Source organism: Poecile atricapillus, chromosome 35 (genome assembly GCF_030490865.1).
Source record: "Poecile atricapillus isolate bPoeAtr1 chromosome 35, bPoeAtr1.hap1, whole genome shotgun sequence".
NCBI classification, from domain to species: domain Eukaryota; kingdom Metazoa; phylum Chordata; class Aves; order Passeriformes; family Paridae; genus Poecile; species Poecile atricapillus.
The window spans coordinates 1,641,125-1,664,643 of NC_081283.1; the positions used below are offsets into that span (position 1 = coordinate 1,641,125).

Below are 23,519 nucleotides of genomic sequence, written 5' to 3' on the forward strand. Positions count from 1 at the left end.
GGGCACTCCAGACTCGCCAGGGACCCCCAGAGCAGCGTCCCTGCAGAAGCCCCAGACCCCCACTGCATCTCCACTCACAATACAGGGTCCAAGGCAGAGTCTGGGGGCAGCAGAAGAGATGGGGGGACTCTTTTGGTACCCCCCCCCCCCAAAGACACCCCACCCCAGGGATTTTGCCTTCTGCACCAGCACCCAGGGGTGACAGCACAGCCCCACGTCAGTGCCACCAGTGATCAACACACCCCAGAACTCCCAGCACCCTCCAAAAACCAGGATCCCTCCCCAAAACACAGGGCCAGGCAGGGCTGCACATAGGTAGGTGTTATATTTCTGATAATAAATAAGCTTTTTAATAACACTGACATGGAACAGAGACACCCCCCCCCCAAAGACAGTCCATAAAACAGCCCCCCTCCCCCCTCCCCAGCCCACCAGGGTCCCCCAGGGCCAAGCAGCAGATGAGGGATGGGGTAAAGGGGGAGAAAACAGGATGAGTCCCACGATGTGCACGCCAAACCCCACAGGGATTCCTAGGACGGTGTCCCTGTGTCCCCCAAACCCCACAGTGACCATCCCAGGTTGATGTCCCCGGGGGTCTGGGCACCCCAAACCCCACAGGGACCCCCTCTGGGGTTGATGTCCCCAGGGTTCTGTGTGCCCCAAACCCCCCAGGGGCTCCCTCGGGGTTGGGGAGCAGCTGAAGACACCCCCCAGGCCCCCCCTCCCATGGGGGCAGCCCCCCAGGCTGTGGGGCTGGCAGGGCAATGGTGCGAGGGAAGGGCAGCAGCCCCCCATCCTCCTTTGGGGGGGGGCTCCAGGGCCCTGTCCAGCCCCCCCACCCCATTCCGGGGGCTTGGGGCGGGGGCCCAAAGGTGTGTGTGGGGTCATTCCCATCCCCCCTTCACATGACGGAGCAGCTTTTCGCTTTTTCCTTCTTGAAGGTGGAGGAGATGAGCTCGGAGCGGCTGGGAAGGTGCAGGAGTCTCTTGGAGAGGCTGCGGGGGGGGCTGCGGGGGGGCTGCGGGGGGGCTTTGCTCAGACAGATGCCGGACACGGTCCGGAAGATGCTGTGGACGCTCTTTTCCGAGGTGAAGGCCGAGCATTCCAGGTATCCCTCAGCTCCCAGCTGCCTGGCAGCTGCACAGCCCTGCGAGCAGCCCAGTGTCAGAGCATTGGGACAGCCCAAAATCCACCCCCATAAACACTGGGGTACCCCAAAAACCCACCCTGACACCCCAAAATCACCCCCATAAACACCGGGATCCCCAAAAATCCACCCCCATAAACACCAGGGTACCCCAAAAACCCACCCTGACACCCCAAAATCACCCCCATAAACACCAGGATCCCCCAAAACCCACCCCGACACCCCAAAATCACCCCCATAAACACCGGGATCCCCAAAAATCCACCCTGACACCCCAAAATCACCCCCATAAACACCAGGATCCCCCAAAACCCACCCTGACACCCCAAAATCACCCCCATAAACACCAGGATCCCCAAAAAACCACCCCGACACCCCAAAATCACCCCCATAAACACCGGGATCCCCAAAAATCCACCCCCATAAACACCAGGATCCCCCAAAACCCACCCCAACACCCCAAAATCACCCCCATAAACACCAGGATCCCCCAAACCAATCCCCACATCAGACCACAGGGACACCCCAAAATCACCCCCACAAGCACCGGGGTACCCCAAACTCACAGCCCTGCAAACACTGGGACACCCCAAACTGACCCCCACATCAGACCTCCAGGACACCCCAAACCCAATCCCCCATGACCATCGGGACCCCCCTAAATCCACCCTGGGTCCCCCCAACCTGCTCGTAGGAGATGGGCGCCTGTTTCTGGTGTGAGAGCTCCAGGAGGGTGCTCAGGTCTGTCCGAAGGTCTGTCTTGCACCCGATGAGCAGCACCCGTGTGTCGGGACAATAATCCAAGATTTCTGTCTTCCACTGAGGGGTGAGGAGCTGCTCTCAGGGACAGGGGACCTCAAAACCCTCTCCCTGTCACCCCAGAGGGTTGGTGTCTCCATGTGCCAGCACACCCCAAACCCCACGGAGATACCTCCAGGACAGTGTCTCCACATCCCTGAGCCCCCCAAACCCCACAGAGATATCTCCAATAGTGTCCCCACATCCCTGAGCCCCCCAAACCCCATGGAGATACCTCCAGGACAGTGTCCCCACATCCCTGAGCCCCCCAAACCCCACAGAGATACCCCCAGGACAGTGTGTCCATGTCCCTGACCCCTCAAACCCCACAGAGATACCTCCAGGACAGTGTCCCCACATCCCCGAGCCCCCCAAACCCCACAGAGATACCTCCAGGACAGTGTCCCCACATCCCTGAGCCCCCCAAACCCCACGGAGATACCTCCAGGACAGTGTCCCCACATCCCTGAGCCCCCCAAACCCCACGGAGATACCTCCAGAACAGTGTCCCCATGTCCCTGAGCCCCCCAAACCCCATGGAGATACCTCCAGGACAGTGTGTCCATGTCCCTGAGCCCCCCAAACCCCACAGAGATACCTCCAGGACAGTGACCCCATGTCCCTGAGCCCCCCAAACCCCATGGAGATACCTCCAGAACAGTGTCCCCATGTCCCTGAGCCCCCCAAACCCCATGGAGATACCTCCAGGACAGTGTCCCCACATCCCTGAGCCCCTCAAACCCCACAGAGATACCTCCAGGACAGTGTGTCCATGTCCCTGAGCCCCTCAAACCCCATGGAGATACCTCCAGGACAGTGTCCCCACATCCCCGAGCCCCCCAAACCCCACAGAGACACCTCCAGGACAGTGTCCCCACGTCCCTGAGCCCCCCAAACCCCACAGAAATATCTCCAATACAGTGTCCCCACCTCCCTGAGCCCCCCAAACCCCACAGAGACACCTCCAGGACAGTGTCCCCCCATCCCCGAGCCCCCCAAACCCCACGGAGATACCTCCAGGATAGTGTCCCCACATCCCTGAGACCCCCAAACCCCACGGAGATACCTCCAGGACAGTGTCTCCATGTCCCTGAGCCCCTCAAACCCCATGGAGATACCTCCAGGACAGTGACCCCACATCCCTGAGCCCCCCAAACCCCATGGAGATACCTCCAGGACACTGTCCCCATGTCCCTGAGCCCCCCAAACCCCACAGAGATACCCCCAGGACAGTGTCCCCACGTCCCTGAGCCCCTCAAACCCCATGGAGATACCTCCAGGACAGTGTGTCCATGTCCCTGAGCCCCTCAAACCCCATGGAGATACCTCCAGGACAGTGTCCCCACATCCCTGAGCCCCTCAAACCCCATGGAGATACCTCCAGGACAGTGTCCCCACATCCCTGAGCCCCTCAAACCCCATGGAGATACCCCCAGGACAGTGTCCCCACATCCCTAAGCCCCTCCAGAGGGATCTCCAGGGACAGTGTGTCCCAGCCCTGTATCCCCAACTCCCGCAGGAAATTGGCTCAGTCTCCCTGGGCACCACAAGCCACACAGGGACTTCCCAGGGCAGTGTCCTGACAGCCCTGAAGCCCCAAAACCCAGATGGGACCCCCCAGATCAATTTCCCTGTATACCCCAAACCTCACAGAAACCCCTCCTGGACCATCCCTGCATTCCTGAGCCCCCAAACCCCACAGGGACCTCCTAGGACAATGTCCCTGTGCCCTCCAAACCCTGCAGGGATCACCTCAAATCACTGTTCCCCTGTCCCTCCACCCCTCAAAGCCCACAGGGACCCCCCAAGCTCAGTGTCCCTGCATCCCTGAGCCCCCAAACCCCACAGGATCGGTCTCCTTGTGTTTCTGAGCCCCCCAAACCTCACAGGGATCCCCCTGCATCAGTGTCCCCGCATCCTGGAGCCCCCCAAACCTCACAGGGATCCCCCTGCATCAGTGTCCCCGCATCCTGGAGCCCCCCAAACCTCACAGGGATCCCCCTGCATCAGTGTCCCCGCATCCTGGAGCCCCCCAAACCTCACAGGGATCCCCCTGCATCAGTGTCCCCGCATCCTGGAGCCCCCCAAACCTCACAGGGATCCCCCTGCATCAGTGTCCCCGCCTCCTGGAGCCCCCCAAACCTCACAGGGACACTGTCCTAGGGTCTGAGCCCCCTCCCCACCTTCTTGGCTGCGCTGTCGAGGGTCTCGGGGCGGCTGACGTCGAAGCAGAGCAGGACGGCGTCCGAGTCGCTGTAGCACAGGGGACGCACGTTGTCATAGTAGGGAGAGCCTGGGGGAAAAGGGGGTGTCACCACTCAAACCCCCACCCCAGGGACCCGGGAAAGGGGGTCTGGCAAAGGGACACAGCCCCCTGTCCTGGCCAGGGTGGGAGCACAATTCTAGAGATCCCCAAAAGGGACAAAGACCCCCGAAACAGACACAGCCCCATTCCTGCTTGGGGTGGGAGACTCAGGTTTGGAGCCCCCCAAAATGGACAAAGACCCCCAAAACAGACACAGCCCCATTCCTGCTTGGGGTGGGGGAACAGCTCTAGAGCCCCCCAAAAGGGACAAAGACCCCCAAAACAGACACAGCCCCATTCCTGCTTGGGGTGGGAGACACAGGTCTAGAGCTCCTCAAAAGGCCCAGGGGGTTGCACAGCTCTTGAGCCCCCCAAAACAGATACAGCCCCTAAAACAGACACAGCTCCCCTCCTGCTCAGGGTGGTGGCTCTAGAGAACCCCAAGAAGGACATAGGGACATAGCTCTAGAGCCCCTGAAAAGGGACACAGCCCCCCAAAAGACACAGAGCTACCTCCTGCCCGGGGTGGGGTGCACTGACTTGGAGCCCTCCAAAAAGGACAGAGCCCCCCAAAATAGACACAGCCCCAGTCCTGCCCGGCATGGGGGTTCACAGTTCTGGAGAACCCCAAAAGCGACAGGGGAGCACAGCTCTAGAGCCCTCTGGAACAGGCACAGCACCTCAAAAGGGACAGGGGAACACACACTTTCAGACCCCCTCAAAAAAGACAAACCTTATTCGTGCCTGAGGTGGGTGCACCGAGCTCTAGAGCCCCCCAAAAGGCACAGAGCCCCCCAAAACAGACACAGCTCCCCAAAAGGGACAGACGGACACTCAGCTCTGGAGCCCCCCAAAAGGGACACAGCCCCCCTCGTGCCGGGGAGAGGGGCACAGCTCTGGAACCCCCCCAAAACGCCACCTCCGTCCCCGCAGCCCATCAACGTCGCATCGCGGCTTCACGAGGCACAGGGAAATGGATCCCGCGGTGTTTATGTAACAACCCCCCCCGCCCCTCATTTTGGGGAGCCCCGGCAGCACCGAGGGGTGTCGGGGTGCGGGGGGGAGCCGGAGGAGGGGGTGGGACACGCTGCCACCCCCTCGGGGTCCTCGGGGACACGGAGCCAACAGCAGCGCAGCCGGGACTGCGGGGGACGCGGCGCGGGGGGGTGAGGGAAGGGGTCAGTGGGGTGGGGGGGTCCGGGATGTCCCTCCCCTCCACCCCCCCCGACCCCCCAAAGGCCTCGGAGGGGTTTCGCAGCCCAGACGCTCCGTGCACAGAATAGCAAAGAGGCTGCGCCAGCGCATCGCCATGGCAACCGGGGACCGGCGGGGACCCCCCCCGCCCGGGGGGGACACTGCAGCACCGGGCAGGGCTGCCCCGACCCCCACAACTCTTCGGGGTGCCCAGGGAAGGGCAACAGCGGGATCTCCCATCATCCTCCCAATTGACAGGCAGGGCGCAGGGAGCACCCTGGACCCCACCCGGGATCCCCCCAAGGAAGGGGCTCAGCCTCCTGTGACCCCCCCGGTGTGTCTGTACCTCCCACCCTGGGTTCCCACCTGGGGAGTACCTGCGCCCCTACACCAGGGATGCGACCCTAGACCTGAAACCCCCCCAGCGCGGCCACCGAGCTTCTCTCCTCCGCCGCAGGGACCACAAAACACCCCCGGCTTCCCAAAACACCACCGAGACCACACTACGCCCCCCCCCCCCGAGCTGCAGGTCCCCAAAACACCCCCGGGACCCCAAACCACCCCACTGCAGCGACCCCCCGCTCACTGCAGCCTCACCACCCCCCGAAACCCCAATGCACCTTCCCCAGCAAACAGCCCGATCACCCCCGCCAGGGCCGGGGCAGCCCCCGCCGCATTCCACCGGTACCGGAGCCCCCGCCGGCCCCCCGAACGTGCACCGCGCGTCTCCCCCCGGTACCGGAGGTGTCCCAGAGGCTCAGTTCCACCCGCTGCTCCTCGCTGGCCAGACACGCCGTGTAGTTCTCAAACACGGTGGGCACGTACGTCTGCAATGGCACCAAGAGCGTCAGCGCCCGGTGCCCGCTTTGCCGGTGCCCGCTGCCGGTTCCCGGTGCCGATCTTGGGCTCACCTCGGGGTAGCAATCCTTGGCCAGCACCTGCAGCATGGCCGTCTTGCCGCACTGCACGTCGCCCACCAGCACCAGCTTGCACCGGACCGGCGCGGCCGGTGCCGGCCTCCGCTCCCGCATGGCGGCGGCGCGCGCAGAACCCCCCTGCTCTCACCCACCCACCGCCCTGCGCCCCGCCGCCGCAGCGCCCTTATATACCCCGCCGTCCCCAGGGCCCGCCCACGGCGGCGCCCGTCCGCCAATCACCGCGGGGAGTCCCGGAGCGCCGGCCAATAGCGGAGAGGCGGAACCGGCGGGACCCGCCCCGTGGGGGTGCGAGCGCGCTCTTGCCCGCCAGGGGGCGCCCGTGCGGGTCAGGGCGGAAGTGGCGCCCAGGCCCCGCCCCCGGCCAGAAGCGGCCGTTGCCGGGAGACCGGAGGGACGCGGGAGCGGGACCGGTACCGGGACAGGGACCCCAAACGGGGGTGGGACACCCCAAAGGAGAAGATGGGGGTGGGAAGGGGGCGGTGGGCGCTGGCGGAGCTTGGGAAGTAGCGGGGGTGAGCCTGGGAGGGCTCTGGAGATGGGGATGGGCAGCGGGAAATGGGCCTTGGGGGAGGCCTGGGGAGGGAGATGGGAAACGGGGCTGGGGGAGTCACTGGAAGGGGAGATGGGGATGAGCAGGGCTTGGTGGGGTCTGGGGGTACTCTGAGGTGGATGGGGGGTCACTGGGAGATGGGGATGAGCAGGGCTTGGTGGGGTGTGGGGGTACTCCGAGGTGGAGGGGGGGTCACTGGAAGGGGAGATGGGGATGAGCAGGGCTTGGTGGGGTGTGGGGGTACTCCGAGGTGGAGGGGGGGTCACTGGAAGGGGAGATGGGGATGAGCAGGGCTTGGTGGGGTCTGGGGGTACTCCGAGGTGGAGGGGGGGTCACTGGAAGGGGAGATGGGGACGAGCAGGGCTTGGTGGGGTCTGGGGGTACTCCGAGGTGGAGGGGGGGTCACTGGAAGGGGAGATGGGGACGAGCAGGGCTTGGTGGGGTCTGGGTTACTCCCAAGTGGAGGGGGGTCACTGGAAGGGGAGATGGGGATGAGCAGGGCTTGGTGGGGTCTGGGGTACTCCCAAGTGAAGGGGGAGTTAGGGGTGAGCAAGGAAACGGGCCTTGGGGAGCCTGAGGAGGGAGATGGGGGTGGGCAGAGGGTTATGGCGTGTGGGGGTGCCCCACAGTGTGAGGGGGGCTGGAGCAGGAGGTGGAGATGAGCAGGAGGAACGGGCCTTGGGGGGGCTGTGGAGGGGCTGCCACACAGACCCCGGGCATCAGCCCACCCCTTCTGCCGTATCCCCTTGTCCAGCCATGGCGGGGCCACGTTTCACTGCCCTCACGGCAGCCGAGGCCGAGCTGCTGTTGATGCAGAAACAAGCGCTGGCTGAGGAGGAGGCGGCCAAAGCCAAACGGGAGCTGCTCACTCGCTTCCTGCAGGTCTGGGACCCCACTGCAGCCTCTCCTGATCGCCTCCAAACTCCCTAAGCCCCCAAAGCACCTTTCCCCAGCAAATGCCCCCATCATCCCCACCAGGGCTGGTGCTGCCCCTGTTCTGCTGCACCCCCTGGCACCAGTGGCAGCCCCAGCTCCACTCCTGCCCCTTTCCCACCTCCCACGGCCCCTCCACAGGAGAAGTTGTCCCGTGAGGAGCAGAGCAGCATGTGGGGTCTCCACAAGGTCCACACGCTCTGGCGCTTGGCCCAGCGCAAGACCAAGGACCAAGAGCTGCGCCAGGACATCGAGATCCTCAGCCAGACCTTCACACGGGTCATGGACTGCAAGGATGGCGTCATTGAGGTGGCTGCGGGGCTGGTGGGGTGAGGGGGTGCCAGGGAACACGCATGACCCCCCCAAAACCTCCCCAGACGCTGGTCAGGGACCTGGAGGAGGCAGAGGAGCAGCAGAACCGAGCCCTGAGCAGCCACCTGCACCTCATGGACCAACTGCTGCACCTCCAGCGCTGCCGCCTGGGCTACCTGGAAGAAGGGTTTAATGCCCAGGTGGGCGCCCTGGAGGCCGAGTTTGAGGCTGAGAGGTGTGGAATTTCAGGGGGAGAAGGGAAATGGGGCAGCAGTGGCACCCATGGGCTCTCCTGGGATGGATTTGAGCCTCCCCTGGCCCCACAGGGATCCCTGCAGCCTCTCTGTCAGGGAGGAAACCCCTTTGCCCTGCCATGTGTCCCCGCAGAAGGGCCATTCTGAAGCAACAAGAGTGGGAAAGCTGCTGCCTGCAGGACATGGCGCTGGCCACGGAGCAGGATCACGCCAGGAATGACCACGAGGCCCTGCTGAACTTCCAGAGCGCCCGGGACGACATCAAAAACAAGGCAGGGGGCACAAGGGAGCATCGAGGGGCTTTTAGGGCTGGCAAGGGAGGTTTTGGGGTGTAACCTGTGTGTCCCCAGTGCTGGCAGGACCAGCAGTACAGCCGGCTGCAGCTCGTGGCCAGGCTGGAGGGGCTGTGGGACCAGATCCAGAGCGCCCGGCGGAGCTACGCCCAGAGCACGGAGAAGAAGAAGGTGGAGTTCGATGAGCTGAAAAGGAAATGTGAGAAGAGTTCCCGAGAGATTGACGTACAGGCGAAGAAGCTGCAGAAGCTCCAGGTTTTGGCAGGGTGCTGGGTGGTTGTGGGAGTGGGGTCACCCGCATTCCCCACTATTTTTCCATATAATCATGGAATTATTGAGGTTGGAAAAGTCTTTAAGACCATCAAGTCCAACCGTTCTCTCAGCACTGCCAAGGCCACCACTAAACCACGTCCCCAGGGGCTACATCCATGTGTTTTTTGAGCACTTCCAGGGACGGTGCCTCCACCACTGCCCTGAACAGCCCATTTCAATGCTGGGCCACCCTTTCCAAGAAGGAATTTTCTCCAATACCCAACCTGCTGTTTCACCAGGACTTGGTTACAGCCACTAGGGACCAGATGGCGGCTCACCTGCAGGAGAGCGAGAAGCAGTGCCAGCACATCCAGGAGGATAAGGATCACGCCCTCCAGAAGCTCCAGAAGCTCCGGGCTCAGATCAGCCAGGCCGGGGCCACAGCTCACACCCACCTGGTGACGCTCACCTGCCAGTGCAGTGCCACCCTCAAGGTGCTGCAGCAGGTGGTGGAGAAGGTGAGTTGGGCAGTGCTGAGTGGGGATGTGGGGGCCCAGTGTCCTGCTGTCCCTTCCCACCTGCCCTTCCTGGCGTGTCCCCCCAGGCCCAACGCATCCTGCGCCTGGCTGAGATGTGCCGCAGGCTGGAGACAGAGGAGGAGAAGGTGCTGCCCTTCTACCCCTCCTCACTGTCTGAGTCAGAGCAGCAAAAGGCCCTCAGGGTCCTGGAGGAGACCCCCATTGAGCCTCTGGCACGGGTGAGGAGGCCCCGCTGTGTGGAAGGAACGAGGGCTGTGATTCGGCCCTGGGGATCACCCAGCTGGTGCTTGGACAGGCTGGAGACCCCAAACTCTCTCCCCAGGCCATGAAGGACTACATGGGGCTGGAGAGGTTCTGGCAGAGGTTCAACAAGGCGAAGCTGGAGGAGAAGGCGCTGGAGCAGGCGCGGGCGGCCCTGGCAAACAGGAACCAGCACCTGCGTAAGCTGCTCCAGCAGTACCTGTCAGGGGCTGCAGTCAGCCAGAAGGTGCCCAGAAACCCCCACCCCATCCTCACCATCAAGCAAAAGCCACATCCCAAGAAATGAGCCCCACATGGTGGGGAAGCCACACTCAGGGACACCGGGCATGGAGCACCCCAAGAGCCTCTGGGGAGGGGTCAACCACCGGGACCCCATTCCTGGCTCCACCAGCTCCAGCTGAAACTCCCTGGCAGACCAAGGACCTGCCTGGTGTTTGGGGACTCCAGGGACTGTCACTGCCTGGATAAGCCTTAATAAAGCAAAACTGCCTGAAAATGTGCTCCAGGATCTTATTTCTGGGATTCATTGAGTCTGTCACCTCCTGCTCGGGTCTGACACGACCCATTGAGGCCCTGGAGCAGGCAGGGAACTGATGGGTGCACAGCCCCTTCCCACTGCTCTGTGCCCATCACTGTCTCAGGAAGAGCAGCCACAGAGCAGCCACAGATGCCAAGAGGAAGGTTTTATTTCTTTTTGGCTTTGTTTCTCTTCTCCTCCTTCTGCTTTTTCTTGGAGAGCTTGGGGCTGCTGGCCTTGCGGTACAGGTGGAACCCAATGAGCCCCAGCAGTGCTGGCACCAGCCCCAGGCACAGCAGTGGCACCACCTCGTTCACCATCTTCTGCCAGTAACTGGCCCGGGACAGCCCCACCAGCTCCACCTCGAACCGCAGCACCGCGTCACCTGCGAGGGGGGCACAGCCTGAGCGGGGACCCCTCAGAGACCCCACGGGGACCCTGGGGGCTGCGCTCACCTGGGATGCTGGGGGGGGAGCCCCGCTTGCCGTAGGCTAAGTGAGGGGGAATGATGGCTCTGCGCTTCTCCCTGCCACAGTGAGAGCATTGGTGCCACAAATCGTGGTGGGGACACGCGGGGGGACACTGCCCATCCCCGTGTCCCCATCAGCACTTACCCCACACACATGTCCAGCAGACTCTGCTCCAGACCTGTAACAGAGTGGGGCAAGGGTGAATGGGGTTGGTCGGGATTACCCTGGTTACCCGCAGACCCCCGAGCCCCTCACTCACCGGGAATGACTTGGTGCTTGCCCAGCTCCACCTGGAGGGGATCCCGGCTCAGCGAGGAGTCGATGATCCGGCCATCCTCCAGGCTGCCCTGTGGGGACATGGCCACAGGTCACCCCTGGGGACACAGCCCTGGCACTCTGTGGCTGCCAGCATGCTCCCAGTGCTGCTCTGGTGCTGATCCCAGTCCCTGTGGCCCCTCTGTGCCATCCCTGGGTTGATCCCAGTCCCGCTACACTCCATGTCACTCTGGGAAACTCTCACCGCTCCCAGTGCCCTCCCAAGGTAATCCTCGGGCTGATCCCAGTGCCGTGGCTGTCCCATGCCAGCCCCAGTGTCACCCCTGTGCCACCCAGAGCCCATCCTGGGGCTGCCCCTATGCCGGTCTCGGTGGCGCTACGGCACCACCCCCTTGTCCTCATGCCCAGCCCGGTACCACCCCTGCGCTCATTCCGGTTCCACCGCGGCACCATCCCGGTATTTCCCACCCCGGTACCGCCCCATTGCCCACCCTGGTACCACCCCCGGTACCGCCCCGGTGCCGGCTGAGGCTCCCCGCCGGTGCCGGTGCCGGTGCCGGTGCCCCCCGCCCCGCCCGCCGGAGCGCAGTGCTGACGTGTTCCTCCCGCCCGCACCGTGTAGTGGATGTGCACCGTGTCCCCCGGCGCCGACAGCTCCGTGCAGCCCTCGGGAGGGGGCACCTGCAACGGGGAGGTCACGGGGAGCCGGGACGGGGCCCCCTCGCCTCGGGGTCCACGCAGCCCCCGTGCCCACGGGTCCCCCGAGCGCTCCGAGAGCCGATCCCCCCGCCCGAGCCCCCTGTCCTCGGTGCGCCGCCGTCCTCCGCCACAGCCCGGTCCTCCCGGTGCCCTCCCATCGCAGCCCGGTCCTCCCGGTGCCCCGTGGCTCGCCCCCGCTGCAGCCCGGGCCTCCCGGTGCCTCCCCCCCCGCCCCGTGCCCAGGCCGGACTCCCCGGTGCCCCCCGAGCAGCACCGTCCCGCCGGTGACGCGTGTCCCGCCGGTGCCGCCGTTCCCTGTCGGTCCCGCCCCGGTCCCAGCTCCCTGCCCAAGGGGGCCGCGTGGGTCCCCGGTGCCCGGTGCCCTCCGCGCAGCCCCGGTTCCCCCGTCCCCCCTGGGCTCACGATCGTTTCCAGCCGTAGCTCTCGGGCGCCGGTTTCGGTTTCGCTCTCGGCGGCGCGGGAGAGCGGCGGCGGCGGCAGCAGCAGTGCCAGGAACAGCAGCGCGGCGGGGAACGGCATGGCCGGGCTGGCGGCGGAGGAACGGGGACCGGGACCGGGACCGCCCCCCACCTCGGGCCCCGCCCCCGGGACCGCCCCAACACCGAGACCGGCCCCGGGACGGGCACCCGCAGCTTCTCCGGGCCGCCGCGGAGTTGGGGACAGGAGGATGCTCAGGACCGGCCTCGGTGCCCGGTGCCACGCGAGCCCCGCGCTCCGTGCGGACCCCGGCCCGAGCTGGGTCCGCCCCTGCCCGGGGACCGTCCCGGCGGCTTCGGCCCACACCGAGCGGGGGCTCCGGGTGAGGGTCGGAGTGGGGGTCAAGGCGGAGGGTCTGGCCGGGGGTCCGGGCCGGGGGTCGCGTCCCGGGCACCCGTTGGGTGCAGCCCCGGTGTCCTGGCGCCGCCGGTGCCAGCAGGCGGCAGCACAGCCCGGGGAAACCGGCACCGAGCGGGGGCCAGGACCCCTCCCCGAGTCCAGAACCCTTCTCCAGCACCCCACGGGTGCAGGTCACTCCCTCTCCCCGCACTTCTGCAGCTCTTCCAGCCCCGGCTGTGCAAGACAAGGGAAGCCGAGCCCCGAGCCCGGGCTGCGGGCCTCGCAGGCCGGCTGGAACCCGGTGGGACGGAACCTGCCCCAGATCCCCCGTCCTGGGGATACCCAGCCCTTAGGGCAGAGCTGGGGACACAGGGAATCCCCCCGGTCTGGCGGGGTCACACCGGCACACGGCGGGATCTCCCGGGGGATGGCCTCATTGCCGGCACTGGTGTCACCGGCCCCGGTGCAGCCCTACGACGGTGACGACGGTGCGGCTCCCGGACGACGGCATCGGCACGCTGGCCCCACCGGCGCACCCACATACCAGCCTCGGTTGCCGAGAGGTGGGGAAGCCGGGCTGGCGGCTGGGCCCGGGGCGCTAATGGGATTAGGGGCGCCGGGTCAGCCCTCGCCACACAAAGCCGCCGGTCCAGCCGGTGGGAACGCGTCGGTGCCGGCTCCGCTGCTCCCACCCACCGGGGGAGTCCCGGTCATCCACACTGCAGCCCCCCAGTGCAGCTCCCAGAGCCCCGGTCATCCCCCCAGTATCGTTTCCAGGGGTCCCAGCCCACTGGGGAGCGCCGGTCACCCCCACCCCAGGCCCTGGCGCTGGCTCTGCAGCTCCCGGCACAGCACCCTGGTGGCACGGACACGGCCAACAGCCCCCAGCCACCAATCCAGAGGGGACACGGCCATGGGATGGCAGCGCTGGCCCCAAATGCGACTCATCCCCGTTAACCCGTGCGGGGGGGTGACATGGGGTAGGGGTGGTGGGCGAGGGGGGCCAAGTCCCACTCGCGCCCATCCCAGCGCTGACACTGTCCCCACGCCCCAGCTGGGATTAGCGCTAATGGGATTTACCATTTCATCCAATATTCCCCTAAAGATGAGCCTGGGAAGGGGGGAGCCCCCCTTGCCCCCTGCCAGCCCCACCTCACCCCCCCCACTCCGTTAAGCTCTTTCTAATTAAAGCCAGCCCGGAGCTGTCCATCACCGTCCCCTCCGCGGGACCCCCACGCTGGGGGGGCTGCGGAAGAAGAGACGAGGGGCAGCGCTACATAAAACATGTTTAATATCCAAGGGGGGGTCAGGGGAGGTCACCCACCGTCTCAGGCGCAGGGGGCTGGGAGGGGGGGCTGAGAACACACGTCCCTGGACAGGGCAGAGCCGCAGCGACACGTCACACCAAGCACAGACCAGGGGTATAAATACGGTGCTGGGGAGGGGGGCACAGTACGGGCTGGGGTGGGGGGACACCATCTGTCCGTGAGGGGCAGGGACATACAATCACTATGCTGGCATGGGGTGGGGGGCAGGCGGCCAGGACGAGGAGGGGGGCATGGCCAGGGGGACCACAGGGGTCCTGGCAGCCCCGCACCCCCCCCCTCTGCGGGGGTCACGCTGCGGGGAGGAGACCTGCCTCGAAGTGACATGGGGGGGCCGGGGACGTGTGGGACGCCCAGGGGGGCACACGGGGCCGGGAGGGGGTGCTGGGAGGGAAGGGGAGGTATGTAGTCCCAAATCCCCCCCATGGCCCTGCTGCCCCCACATTTGGTCCAGAGGAAGGCGAGGGGTGCAGGGACATGCATGGGGACAGGGTGTCCCCGGCCCCCCTGGGCAGGGCAGTGCCGAGGTGGCCCCCCAGCCCCCATCCCACCCTCCCGGGGCTCTGCCCCTGCCCCCCCGGGCGTTATATAGAGCTCTAATTCCACGCACGCACACACGAGATCCGAGGGGAACCAGGGGGACCCCAAAAAAGGCGAAAAACCCCACAGCAACCGGTGCCAGAAGAAAGCAAAACCCAACCGGGGCAGGGAGGGGGCGGCCGGGGGGGGCCCTGGCATGGCCCAGGGGGGCCGGGGGGGCACAGGGGGACCCCCCCTCACTTCTTGTTCTTGAGCTGATTGGCGAGCCAGTCGAGGCCCTCGTAGAGCCCATCCCCGCTGGTGGCACAGGTGGCCTGGATGTACCAGTTACGGTGGCGCAGGGAGTGCAGCCCCAGCTTGTCCGTGATCTCTGCTGCATTCATGGCATTGGGCAGGTCCTGGAGCAGACAAGGGAGGTCACACAGGGGCCTGACACTGCAGGAATGGATCCGACCCCTCCACGGGGGCTGGCACCAGCCCTGATGCCATGGGGGTGGGCACAACTCTGCCACAGGGGACCATCATGAGCCCTGATGCTACAGGAAGGAGCAGGAATCTGCCATGGGGATGTGAGGCACCAGCCCTGACACCACAGGGGTGGTCAGAGGGCGAGTTAAAGACCAGCCCTGGTGCCATGGGGATGGTCCTGGGGGCTTCCACCATCCCTCATGCCACAGGGATGGAGCTGCTTCTGTCACACAGCCTCTTTGACACCAGCCTTGATGCCAGAGGAAGTCCTACAGTGACAGCTGCCCTGCCACCCTGGGGATGTCTCAGTCCCACCACGGGGCTCTCCCCGCCCCCAGACCCACCTGCTTGTTGGCGAAGACGAGGAGGACGGCGTCCCGCAGCTCATCCTCCGCCAGCATCCGCATCAGCTCCTCCCGCGCCTCGTTCACCCGCTCCCGGTCATTGCTGTCCACCACGAAGATCAGCCCTGGGGAGAGGAGCGGACACTGAAGGGCTCTCTGTGGCCACCCTGCTCCCCAAGTCCCCCCACCGTGCCCCCTGAGACACCTACCCTGGGTGTTTTGGAAGTAATGCCTCCAGAGGGGCCGGATCTTGTCCTGCCCACCCACATCCCACACGGTGAAGCTGATGTTCTTGTACTCCACTGTCTCAACGTTGAAGCCTGCGGGGAGCGACAGCGGAGGGAAACTGAGGCACGGGGAGCCACCAGCCCCTTCAAAGGAGCCCTGATGGGGAGCGGTCTCTGCTCAGTGCCCCCCCAACCCCACCCACCGATGGTGGGGATGGTGGTGACGATCTCCCCCAGTTTGAGCTTGTAGAGGATGGTGGTCTTCCCAGCAGCGTCCAGCCCCACCATCAGGATCCGCATCTCCTTCTTCCCAATCAGGCTCTTCAGCAGGTTCCCGAAGATGTTGCCCATGGTGACGGCGGCGCTGGCTCCGAGGCCGGATCCTGCGGGGGCATGGGGCAGGCTGGGGGAGGCCCTGAAATCTGCAGGGGTGGGGCTGAGGGGTCCCCCGTGCTTGGGGGGGGGCTGCAGGGATCAGGGATCCTCATGTCCCGGGGGGAATGCAGGGCTTGGGGGAGCCCAGGCAAGGGGCTGGGAAGGGGGCCGCGCACCGCATGGGGGTGTCTCTGTGTGCAGCTCGATATTGGGGGCTGCAAAGATGGGGATCCTGCTAAAGGACAGCCCAGGATGCTGCACTGGGGGAAACTGAGGCAGGGCTGTCTCCCTCCCGGAGGGGAGCAGAGCTCTCCAGGACCCGACCCCTCCTCTGCACCCCCAGCCTCCACACGATGCCCCGATCACCGCAGCCTCGCCGGAGGGGGAGGCCCCTATCGCCTCCCCCGCACCACAGCGCGCCCCTTCCCCCCCGAGCGTCCGCAGCCCCCGCGCCCCCCGAATTCGCCGTTTCCCCTCTTTACCACCCCCCCATCGCAGCGCGCCCCCAAACCCCCGCCTCCCCCCCCCGCACTGCGCCGCCCCCCCCTTGCGCATTGCCCCCCGCCCCCGCCGCACCGCACCGCATCTCCCCCCCCTCCCCGCCCCCGGTACGACCCCCTACCCGCCGGGGCTCCGCGCCCCCGCCGCACCGGGCACCCCGGAACGCGCCGCAGCCCCCCCGCGCCGGTGCGGTGCCGACCCCCCCGCGTCGCCCCGCGCACCCCACGGCGATGCCCGCGCCCCGCATCCCCGAGCGGTGCGGCCCCCCGCACCTGGTGCCGGTGCCGGTTCCGCCCCCGCCGCCGCTGACTCTGCACCGCTCCCGCCGCCGGAAGCGGAGGCCCCGATCGCGCCGATCTCGCGAGAGCGCCCGGTGCCCCCCCCCTCCCCCCGCCGCCCCGCACCGCTGCCCGCAACCCCCCCCGGGACCGGGGGCGCGCGCGGGGAGCGGCGGGGGGGGGGGGGGGGAGCGGGGGGGTGCAATCGCGAGAGCCACGAGGCGTTACCATGGCAACGGCTGCAGCAGTGCGGGGGGGGCGCTGTGAGGGGGAGTCCCCGTGTGCCCCCCCCCCCCCACCCCCGCCATGAGCCCGTTCCTGGGGGCACCGGGACCCGCACCGGGGGGACAGAGCCGTGACCGAAGGGGAGCTGCACCGGCGGGGCGGGATGGGGATACGGGGAGAGCGGGGTCCCGCTTCTTCCCCCCCGCGCCAGGAGCCCCCGGGAGGCAGAGTCCCGGCCGGGGGGGGTCCCTGTGCTTCACGGGGGACGGGGACCCCAACACCGTCACGGGCTGAGCGCTCCGCTCCGTGCCGATACCGCCGGTACGGAGGCCGCTCCGGTGCTCGCAAGCAGGGCAGGGGCCGGGACCGGGCGCGGGGGACCCGCGGGTGTTTCCACGTCTGTCTGTCCCCGTTGTCAGTCTGTCTGTCCCTGCTCCGTGCCGCGGGACAGGATGGATGCCCCCCGCTCCCAGGCAGGTACCGGCGGCCACCCTGGGGGCGCCGGGCAGCACCGACAGCCCCGACGGCTGCGGGAGCGATTCCAGCGGCACCCCAGGACTGGGGGGATCCCGAGCATCGGGCTGCCGTGGGCTGCAGCAGAGGGGATGGGGGGAACGGGGGCTCGGGGCAGCGGGAAGGGAGTGCGAGGGCCGGAGGGTCCCGGGATGGAGCGGGGGAGGCGAGGGCCGTGGTTGCGCCCCGCCGCTGGTGGCACAGCCCCGGGCAGGGCCCTCCCAGCCGCGCCCCGGGGCCTCCCCGCGGCCGCTGACCTCAGCCCCGGGAGCCCCGACGGGGCGGAGGCCCGAGGGCGTGGACACGGCCCGGCCCGGCCGGGAACCGGGGCGGGGGGGCGGGAGCGCCGTGCTGGAGCAGACCCCGGGTCGGCCCTGGGCTCCTCCCGGGCCGGGGGAAGGGGTGCGGGTGGGTGCCGGTGCGAGCCCCCCACCCCTGCCGCCGTCCCGGGCTTTGTCCATCCTTGAATTAAACTGGTGAGCGGCGGCCCCGGGCCGTGACGGGCGAGCGGGGCTAATCCGGCCCCGCATGACTGGTCCGGGGAAACCGCGGCGGGGGGATTACCCCCCCCGGTTCCCGCCCCAACGGGGGACTCAGCTCAGGCCCCCCGGCCCGTCGGGACCCGCACTGGGGATTTCACACCCACCCACAACCGGCTCGGGCGGGGGATGACGGGGAGAGTCGTACCCAAACCGAGACCGGGCCAGCACCAGCCCTGCGTGCCCGTGTTCTGGCCGTGGGCACGGCAGGCCTCCCCCCGCCAGCATCCGAGCACCCCCTGCCCTTCCTTCTATCCCACATCCCTCGATCCCTCCACCCCCCGGTCCATCCCTACCTCCGACACCTGGTACCGGCCCAGACTGGGCGCTCCGGGGCAGCGGGAGCCGTGCGGGGCCGTGCCGAGCCCACACGGGTTGTAGACACCGTGGGTGTCCACAGGCACGGTCACGGGGGTCCGGGGTGCCGCCGGGACAGGCCGGGACAGCCCGGGCTCGAGCGGCTGGAAGAGGGTGTAGCCCCGTCCCGCTGGGCACGGACTAGAACGGGAGAAGTTTCCGTGGGCTCCGGAGGGGCGCCGACTCAGCCTCGACGGTCCAAGTCCCCGGGGACTGCACGTCGTGTCCCCCGGAAAGCCGGTGGTCCCAGGACGGTGTCCCCGGGCTTTCCCGGGACTGTGGTCTCCGTGCGCCCTGGGTTGTCACGGAACTCTGCCTCCCCCGTGCGCCCGGGACTGTCCCGGGAGATCCCGTCACTCCTGACCCTGTGCACCCCGGGCTGTCCCGGGACACCCCGGGCTATCCCCGTTCCCCGCTCCCTCCGTGCGCCCGGAGCCGTCCGGGGCCATCCCAGGTTATTCCGGCACCGGCTCCTCCTTGCGCCGGGAGCTGTCGCGGGCCGTGCCGGGCTCCCCCCGCCGGTGCCGGTGCCTGTAGAACGTGTGCGCGGGACGCGGGGAAGGCGGGGGGCGGCAGCCGGGAGCTCTGGGCACGGGGCCGGGGCGCAGCCACCCGCCGGGCTAATCCGGGCCGTGACGGACAGCCCCGGCGCCGCCGCTCCCGCCGCCCCGTAAGAGATGCCGCAGCTCCGCCGCTCCCCATTGTTAGGGCGAGGACGCGGGGAGGCCCCGCGCGGCGGGACCGGCCCACGGGGACCCTCCGCGCCGCCCCTATAAGAGGGAAGGGGCTGGAAGATGCTCCCGGGTGCTGAGCGCTGTGCACCCGCCGCGCCGAGCCGAGTCCAGCCGTGCCGGCTCCCCGGAGAGCTGCCGGTACGGACCACCGGCACCGAGTACCGCGCACGGACCGCCGAGAACCAGCACCGGTACCGACACCGGGTACCGCGCACAGAGTGCCGAGCACCGGGCACAGAGCACCGGGTCCCCAGCACCGGCACCGCGAACGGAGCGCCCGACGCCGCGCTCCAGGGCCGGGTCAGTGTGCGCTGGGCACCGCACCCCCGACGCCGCGCCCCGGCCACCGGCTGCAGCCCGGTGGCGGTGCCGGTCCCGCCCGCCCGCCCGGCGCTCCCCGCGTCCCCCCGCGGCCGTCCTCATCTCGGAGCCGCCCCGCGCGTCCGGAAACACGCGTGGATGTAGCGGCCGGGTCGGGGGCTCTGCGGCACCATAAATACCGGGACGGCCGCTCGCCCGCGCACTCTGCCGGGGCTCCCGGGGCCGGAGCCATGCGCGCCGCCGCGCTGGGGCTGGCGCTCCGGGCACTCTGGGCTCTGGCCCTCTCCTCCCTCTCCAACACGCTGGCAGTGAACAACAGCGGGCGGTGGTGGTGAGTCGGACAGCACCGGCACCGGTACCGGCACCGGGGTGGTGAGGCGGGAGGGCGGGGCTGGCACGGGCACAGCGGAGACTGCCCCGTACCCAGGGACGGGGCGTGGGGGGAGGACACAGGGCTGCGACCCCCGTTTGGGATCCCTCCAGGGGTACCAGGGAGGAAGATGCTGCGGTCACATCGAGGAGCCTGCAGGGAGGCTGAGGTGAGGAGGGAGGCGCTGGGGACCCCCTGCTAATGGTCACCATCCCCACCTGTGCCCACAGGGGCATCATCAACGTGGCCTCGTCCACCAACCTGCTGACAGACTCCAAGAACGTGCAGCTGGTGCTGGACCCCAGCCTGCAGCTGCTGAGCCGAAAGCAGCGCAAGCTGATCCGTCAGAACCCCGGCATCCTGCACAGCGTCAGCTCCGGCCTCCAGACAGCCATCAAGGAGTGCAAGTGGCAGTTCCGCAACCGCCGCTGGAACTGTCCCACCTCCCAGGGCCCCAACATCTTCGGCAAAATCGTCAACCGGGGTGAGGCTGGGGGTCAGCACAGGGGTCCCCAGAACTCCTCCACGCACCCCCAAGTTGGGATGCTCATCAAAGCGCCCCCGGTTTGTCGTGGGGCATCACCAGCCCATCGTGATGGAGGGTTGGGGGTGCCGGTGGGTACCCCCTCCCCATCCCAGCAGCATCCTGAGGCCCCGCTCCCTCCACAGGCTGCCGGGAGACAGCATTCATCTTTGCCATCACCAGTGCAGGCGTGACACACTCGGTGGCCCGGTCGTGCTCGGAGGGGTCCATCGAGTCCTGCACCTGTGACTACCGGCGCCGTGGCCCTGGGGGGCCTGACTGGCACTGGGGGGGCTGCAGTGACAACATCGACTTCGGTCGCCTCTTCGGGAGGGAGTTTGTGGACTCCAGTGAGAAGGGCCGAGACCTGCGTTTCCTCATGAACCTGCACAACAACGAGGCCGGGCGCATGGTGAGGGCACTGGGGGAATGGTGAGGGCACTGGGGGAATGGTGAGGGCACTGGGGGAATGGTGAGGGCAATGAGGGAATGGTGAGGGCAATAAGGGAATGGTGAGGGCACTGGGGGAATGGTGAGGGCAATGAGGGAATGGTGAGGGCAATGAGGGAATGGTGAGGGCACTGGGGGAATGGTGAGGGCACTGGGGGAATGGTGAGGGCAATGAGGGAATGGTGAGGGCAATGAGGGAATGATGAGGGCACTGGGGGAATGGTGAGGGCACTGGGGGAATGGTGAGGGCACTGGGGGAATGGTGAGGGCACTGGGGGGATGGTGAGGGCACTGGGGGAATGGTGAGGGCAATGAGGGAATGGTGAGGGCACTGGGGGAATGGTGAGGGCACTGGGGGAATGGTGAGGGCAATGAGGGAATGGTGAGGGCACTGCGGGAATGGTGAGGGCACTGGGGGCTTGGTGAGGGCAATAAGGGAATGGTGAGGGCGCTGAGGGAATGGTGAGGGCACTGGGGGAATGGTGAGGGCACTGGGGGAATGGTGAGGGCACTGGGGGATGGTGAGGGCACTGGGGGAATGGTGAGGGCAATAAGGGAATGGTGAGGGCAATGAGGGAATGGTGAGGGCACTGGGGGAATGGTGAGGGCACTGAGGGAATGGTGAGGGCATTGGGGGCTTGGTGAGGGCACTGGGGGAATGGTGAGGGCAATGAGGAAATGGTGAGGGCAATGAGGGAATGGTGAGGGCAATAAGGGAATGGTGAGTGCACTGAGGGAATGGTGAGGGCAATAAGGGAATGGTGAGGGCACTGGGGGAATGGTGAGGGCACTGGGGGAATGGTGAGGGCACTGGGGGAATGGTGAGGGCACTGAGGGAATGGTGAGGGCACTGGGGGAATGGTGAGGGCACTGGGGGAATGGTGAGGGCACTGGGGGCTTGGTGAGGGCACTGAGGGAATGGTGAGGGCAATGAGGAAATGGTGAGGGCAATGAGGGAATGGTGAGGGCAATAAGGGAATGGTGAGTGCACTGAGGGAATGGTGAGGGCAATAAGGGAATGGTGAGGGCACTGGGGGAATGGTGAGGGCACTGGGGGAATGGTGAGGGCACTGGGGGAATGGTGAGGGCACTGAGGGAATGGTGAGGGCACTGGGGGAATGGTGAGGGCACTGGGGGAATGGTGAGGGCACTGGGGGCTTGGTGAGGGCACTGAGGGAATGGTGAGGGCACTGGGGGAATGGTGAGGGCACTGGGGGAATGGTGAGGGCAATAAGGGAATGGTGAGGGCACTGGGGGAATGGTGAGGGCACTGAGGGAATGGTGAGGGCACTGAGGGAATGGTGAGGGCACTGGGGGAATGGTGAGGGTACTGGGGGAATGGTGAGGGCACTGGGGGAATGGTGAGGGCGCTGGGGGCTTGGTGAGGGTACTGGGGGAATGGTGAGGGCACTGGGGGCTGTGGGCAGCACTGGGGTGGGCACAGAGACGAGCATGGCCACCGAGATCTCCAGCCTGTTCCCATGTGTGTGCTGGGAACTGCTGGAGATGGGTTTTGCACTTGTGTTTGGGACAAGCGATGTCCGAGCGTGATGCGACCCTGCAGAAACGAGGGGTGTAGGAGCACGGTGTTCCCCAGGGGCGTCCCAGGCTGCTCACAAGGCCCCAAATTCCCCCTTTTTCCAGACGGTCTTCTCAGAGATGCGCCAGGAGTGCAAGTGCCACGGCATGTCAGGCTCCTGCACCGTCCGCACCTGCTGGATGCGGCTGCCCACCTTCCGTGCCGTGGGCGACGTCCTGAAGGATCGCTTTGACGGCGCTTCCCGCGTCATCTACGGCAACAAGGGCAGCAACCGGGCGTCGAGGGTGGAGCTGCATCACTTGGAGCCTGAGAACCCGGCCCACAAGCCTCCCTCGCCCCATGATCTTGTCTACTTTGAGAAATCCCCCAATTTCTGCACCTACAGCGGGAAGATGGGCACAGCAGGCACGGCCGGGAGGTTCTGCAACAGCTCCTCACCGGGGCTGGATGGGTGTGAGCTGCTGTGCTGCGGGCGTGGGTACCGCACACGCACCCAGCGCGTCACCGAGCGCTGCAACTGCACCTTCCACTGGTGCTGCCATGTCAGCTGCCTCAACTGCACCAACACCCAGGTGCTGCACGAGTGCCTGTGACCCGCGCCGGGACCACCCTGCCCAGCCCCGGAGGGGGTCTGCGCCACCCACCCCCCATGACGGGTGCCTGGCTGGATTGAAGGCACCCATGGGTGGGGGTGTGGATGTGTCCTAGGGACCCCCATCCTGCCACGGGTGGGCTCAGTGCCACGCACCTTCCCGGCCACCCCCCGGCTCCACGGGGTCCCTTCTTGCTGTAAATAAAATATTTATTGTGGACGGTTTGGTGCTGCCGCCCCCACCCTGCTTCGTTGGCCCCAGGCCCTGTTTTTATAATTAAAGATAATAATTAATAATAATTAATAATAATGATGCTTTGTTACAGGTGTCATTGATAGCCTTTAGAGAAGAATAAAAATTATATTTTTATCAGTCCTGCCCCGATTTTTGTCTGGGGGGGCTGGGGGAAAGGGGATGAGCTGTGGGGGGACACCAATTTATCCCAAACTTTGGGATGTGCTGCCCATGTCCATCTGTCCATCTGTCACTTCCCCATCCCCTCACCACCCCATTCCACATCCATCAGCCCCTCTGGCTGCTGTCTGTCCATCTTTCTCCTCCTTCCTTCCACTCTCTGCCATCCCCTCCCCGCAGACCCCCTTCTTTCTCCCGCTGTGCCCGTCTCCATCCCAGCCATTCCTGCCGCCGCTCCCGGCCGGGATGTCCGTCCCCACGGCTGCGGCGCCCATCACCATGGCACCTTGACTGCAGCATCTCCGAT

The 23,519-nt window shown here is 66.5% G+C and overlaps 5 protein-coding genes across 9 annotated transcripts; 2 read left to right on the forward strand and 3 right to left on the reverse strand.

The window, feature by feature from the left end:
* Positions 1–306: 306 nt before the first annotated feature.
* RND1 (Rho family GTPase 1) lies at positions 307–6,523 on the reverse strand. Of its 3 annotated transcripts, XM_058861333.1 has the most exons (5): positions 6,356–6,523; positions 6,184–6,271; positions 4,129–4,238; positions 1,832–1,966; positions 307–1,147 (listed from the first exon to the last, which is right to left on the reverse strand). In XM_058861333.1, exons 1-5 carry the CDS (start codon positions 6,473–6,475, stop codon positions 902–904), a joined length of 699 nt encoding a protein of 232 aa, XP_058717316.1. In that variant the 5' UTR covers positions 6,476–6,523; the 3' UTR covers positions 307–901. The 3 variants fall into 3 exon arrangements, with proteins under 3 accessions (XP_058717316.1, XP_058717315.1, XP_058717317.1); XM_058861332.1 differs by having other exon boundaries at positions 6,184–6,511; XM_058861334.1 differs by lacking the exon at positions 1,832–1,966 and having other exon boundaries at positions 6,184–6,511.
* Positions 6,524–6,739: 216 nt separating this feature from the next.
* CCDC65 (coiled-coil domain containing 65) lies at positions 6,740–10,260 on the forward strand. 2 transcript variants are annotated; one of them, XM_058861200.1, is made up of 9 exons: positions 6,740–6,792; positions 7,687–7,814; positions 8,007–8,174; positions 8,243–8,412; positions 8,565–8,703; positions 8,782–8,979; positions 9,276–9,494; positions 9,581–9,733; positions 9,838–10,260. In XM_058861200.1, exons 2-9 carry the CDS (start codon positions 7,689–7,691, stop codon positions 10,060–10,062), a joined length of 1,398 nt encoding a protein of 465 aa, XP_058717183.1. In that variant the 5' UTR covers positions 6,740–6,792; positions 7,687–7,688; the 3' UTR covers positions 10,063–10,260. The 2 variants fall into 2 exon arrangements, with proteins under 2 accessions (XP_058717183.1, XP_058717184.1); XM_058861201.1 differs by having other exon boundaries at positions 6,762–6,819.
* A 13-nt stretch (positions 10,261–10,273) lies between these two features.
* FKBP11 (FKBP prolyl isomerase 11) lies at positions 10,274–12,332 on the reverse strand. Its single transcript, XM_058861202.1, has 6 exons — positions 12,162–12,332; positions 11,655–11,720; positions 11,023–11,110; positions 10,908–10,941; positions 10,749–10,819; positions 10,274–10,678 (listed from the first exon to the last, which is right to left on the reverse strand). The coding sequence occupies exons 1-6, from the start codon at positions 12,276–12,278 to the stop codon at positions 10,461–10,463; spliced, it is 594 nt and encodes a 197-aa protein (XP_058717185.1). The 5' UTR covers positions 12,279–12,332; the 3' UTR covers positions 10,274–10,460.
* Positions 12,333–13,849: 1,517 nt separating this feature from the next.
* Positions 13,850–16,711, reverse strand: ARF3 (ADP ribosylation factor 3). Of its 2 annotated transcripts, XM_058861331.1 has the most exons (5): positions 16,628–16,711; positions 15,683–15,862; positions 15,462–15,572; positions 15,253–15,377; positions 13,850–14,838 (listed from the first exon to the last, which is right to left on the reverse strand). In XM_058861331.1, exons 2-5 carry the CDS (start codon positions 15,828–15,830, stop codon positions 14,677–14,679), a joined length of 546 nt encoding a protein of 181 aa, XP_058717314.1. In that variant the 5' UTR covers positions 15,831–15,862; positions 16,628–16,711; the 3' UTR covers positions 13,850–14,676. The 2 variants fall into 2 exon arrangements, with proteins under 2 accessions (XP_058717314.1, XP_058717313.1); XM_058861330.1 differs by having other exon boundaries at positions 15,253–15,572.
* A 2,704-nt stretch (positions 16,712–19,415) lies between these two features.
* WNT1 (Wnt family member 1) lies at positions 19,416–23,023 on the forward strand. Its single transcript, XM_058861209.1, has 4 exons — positions 19,416–19,653; positions 19,923–20,176; positions 20,362–20,627; positions 22,310–23,023. The coding sequence occupies exons 1-4, from the start codon at positions 19,553–19,555 to the stop codon at positions 22,796–22,798; spliced, it is 1,110 nt and encodes a 369-aa protein (XP_058717192.1). The 5' UTR covers positions 19,416–19,552; the 3' UTR covers positions 22,799–23,023.
* Positions 23,024–23,519: the final 496 nt, after the last annotated feature.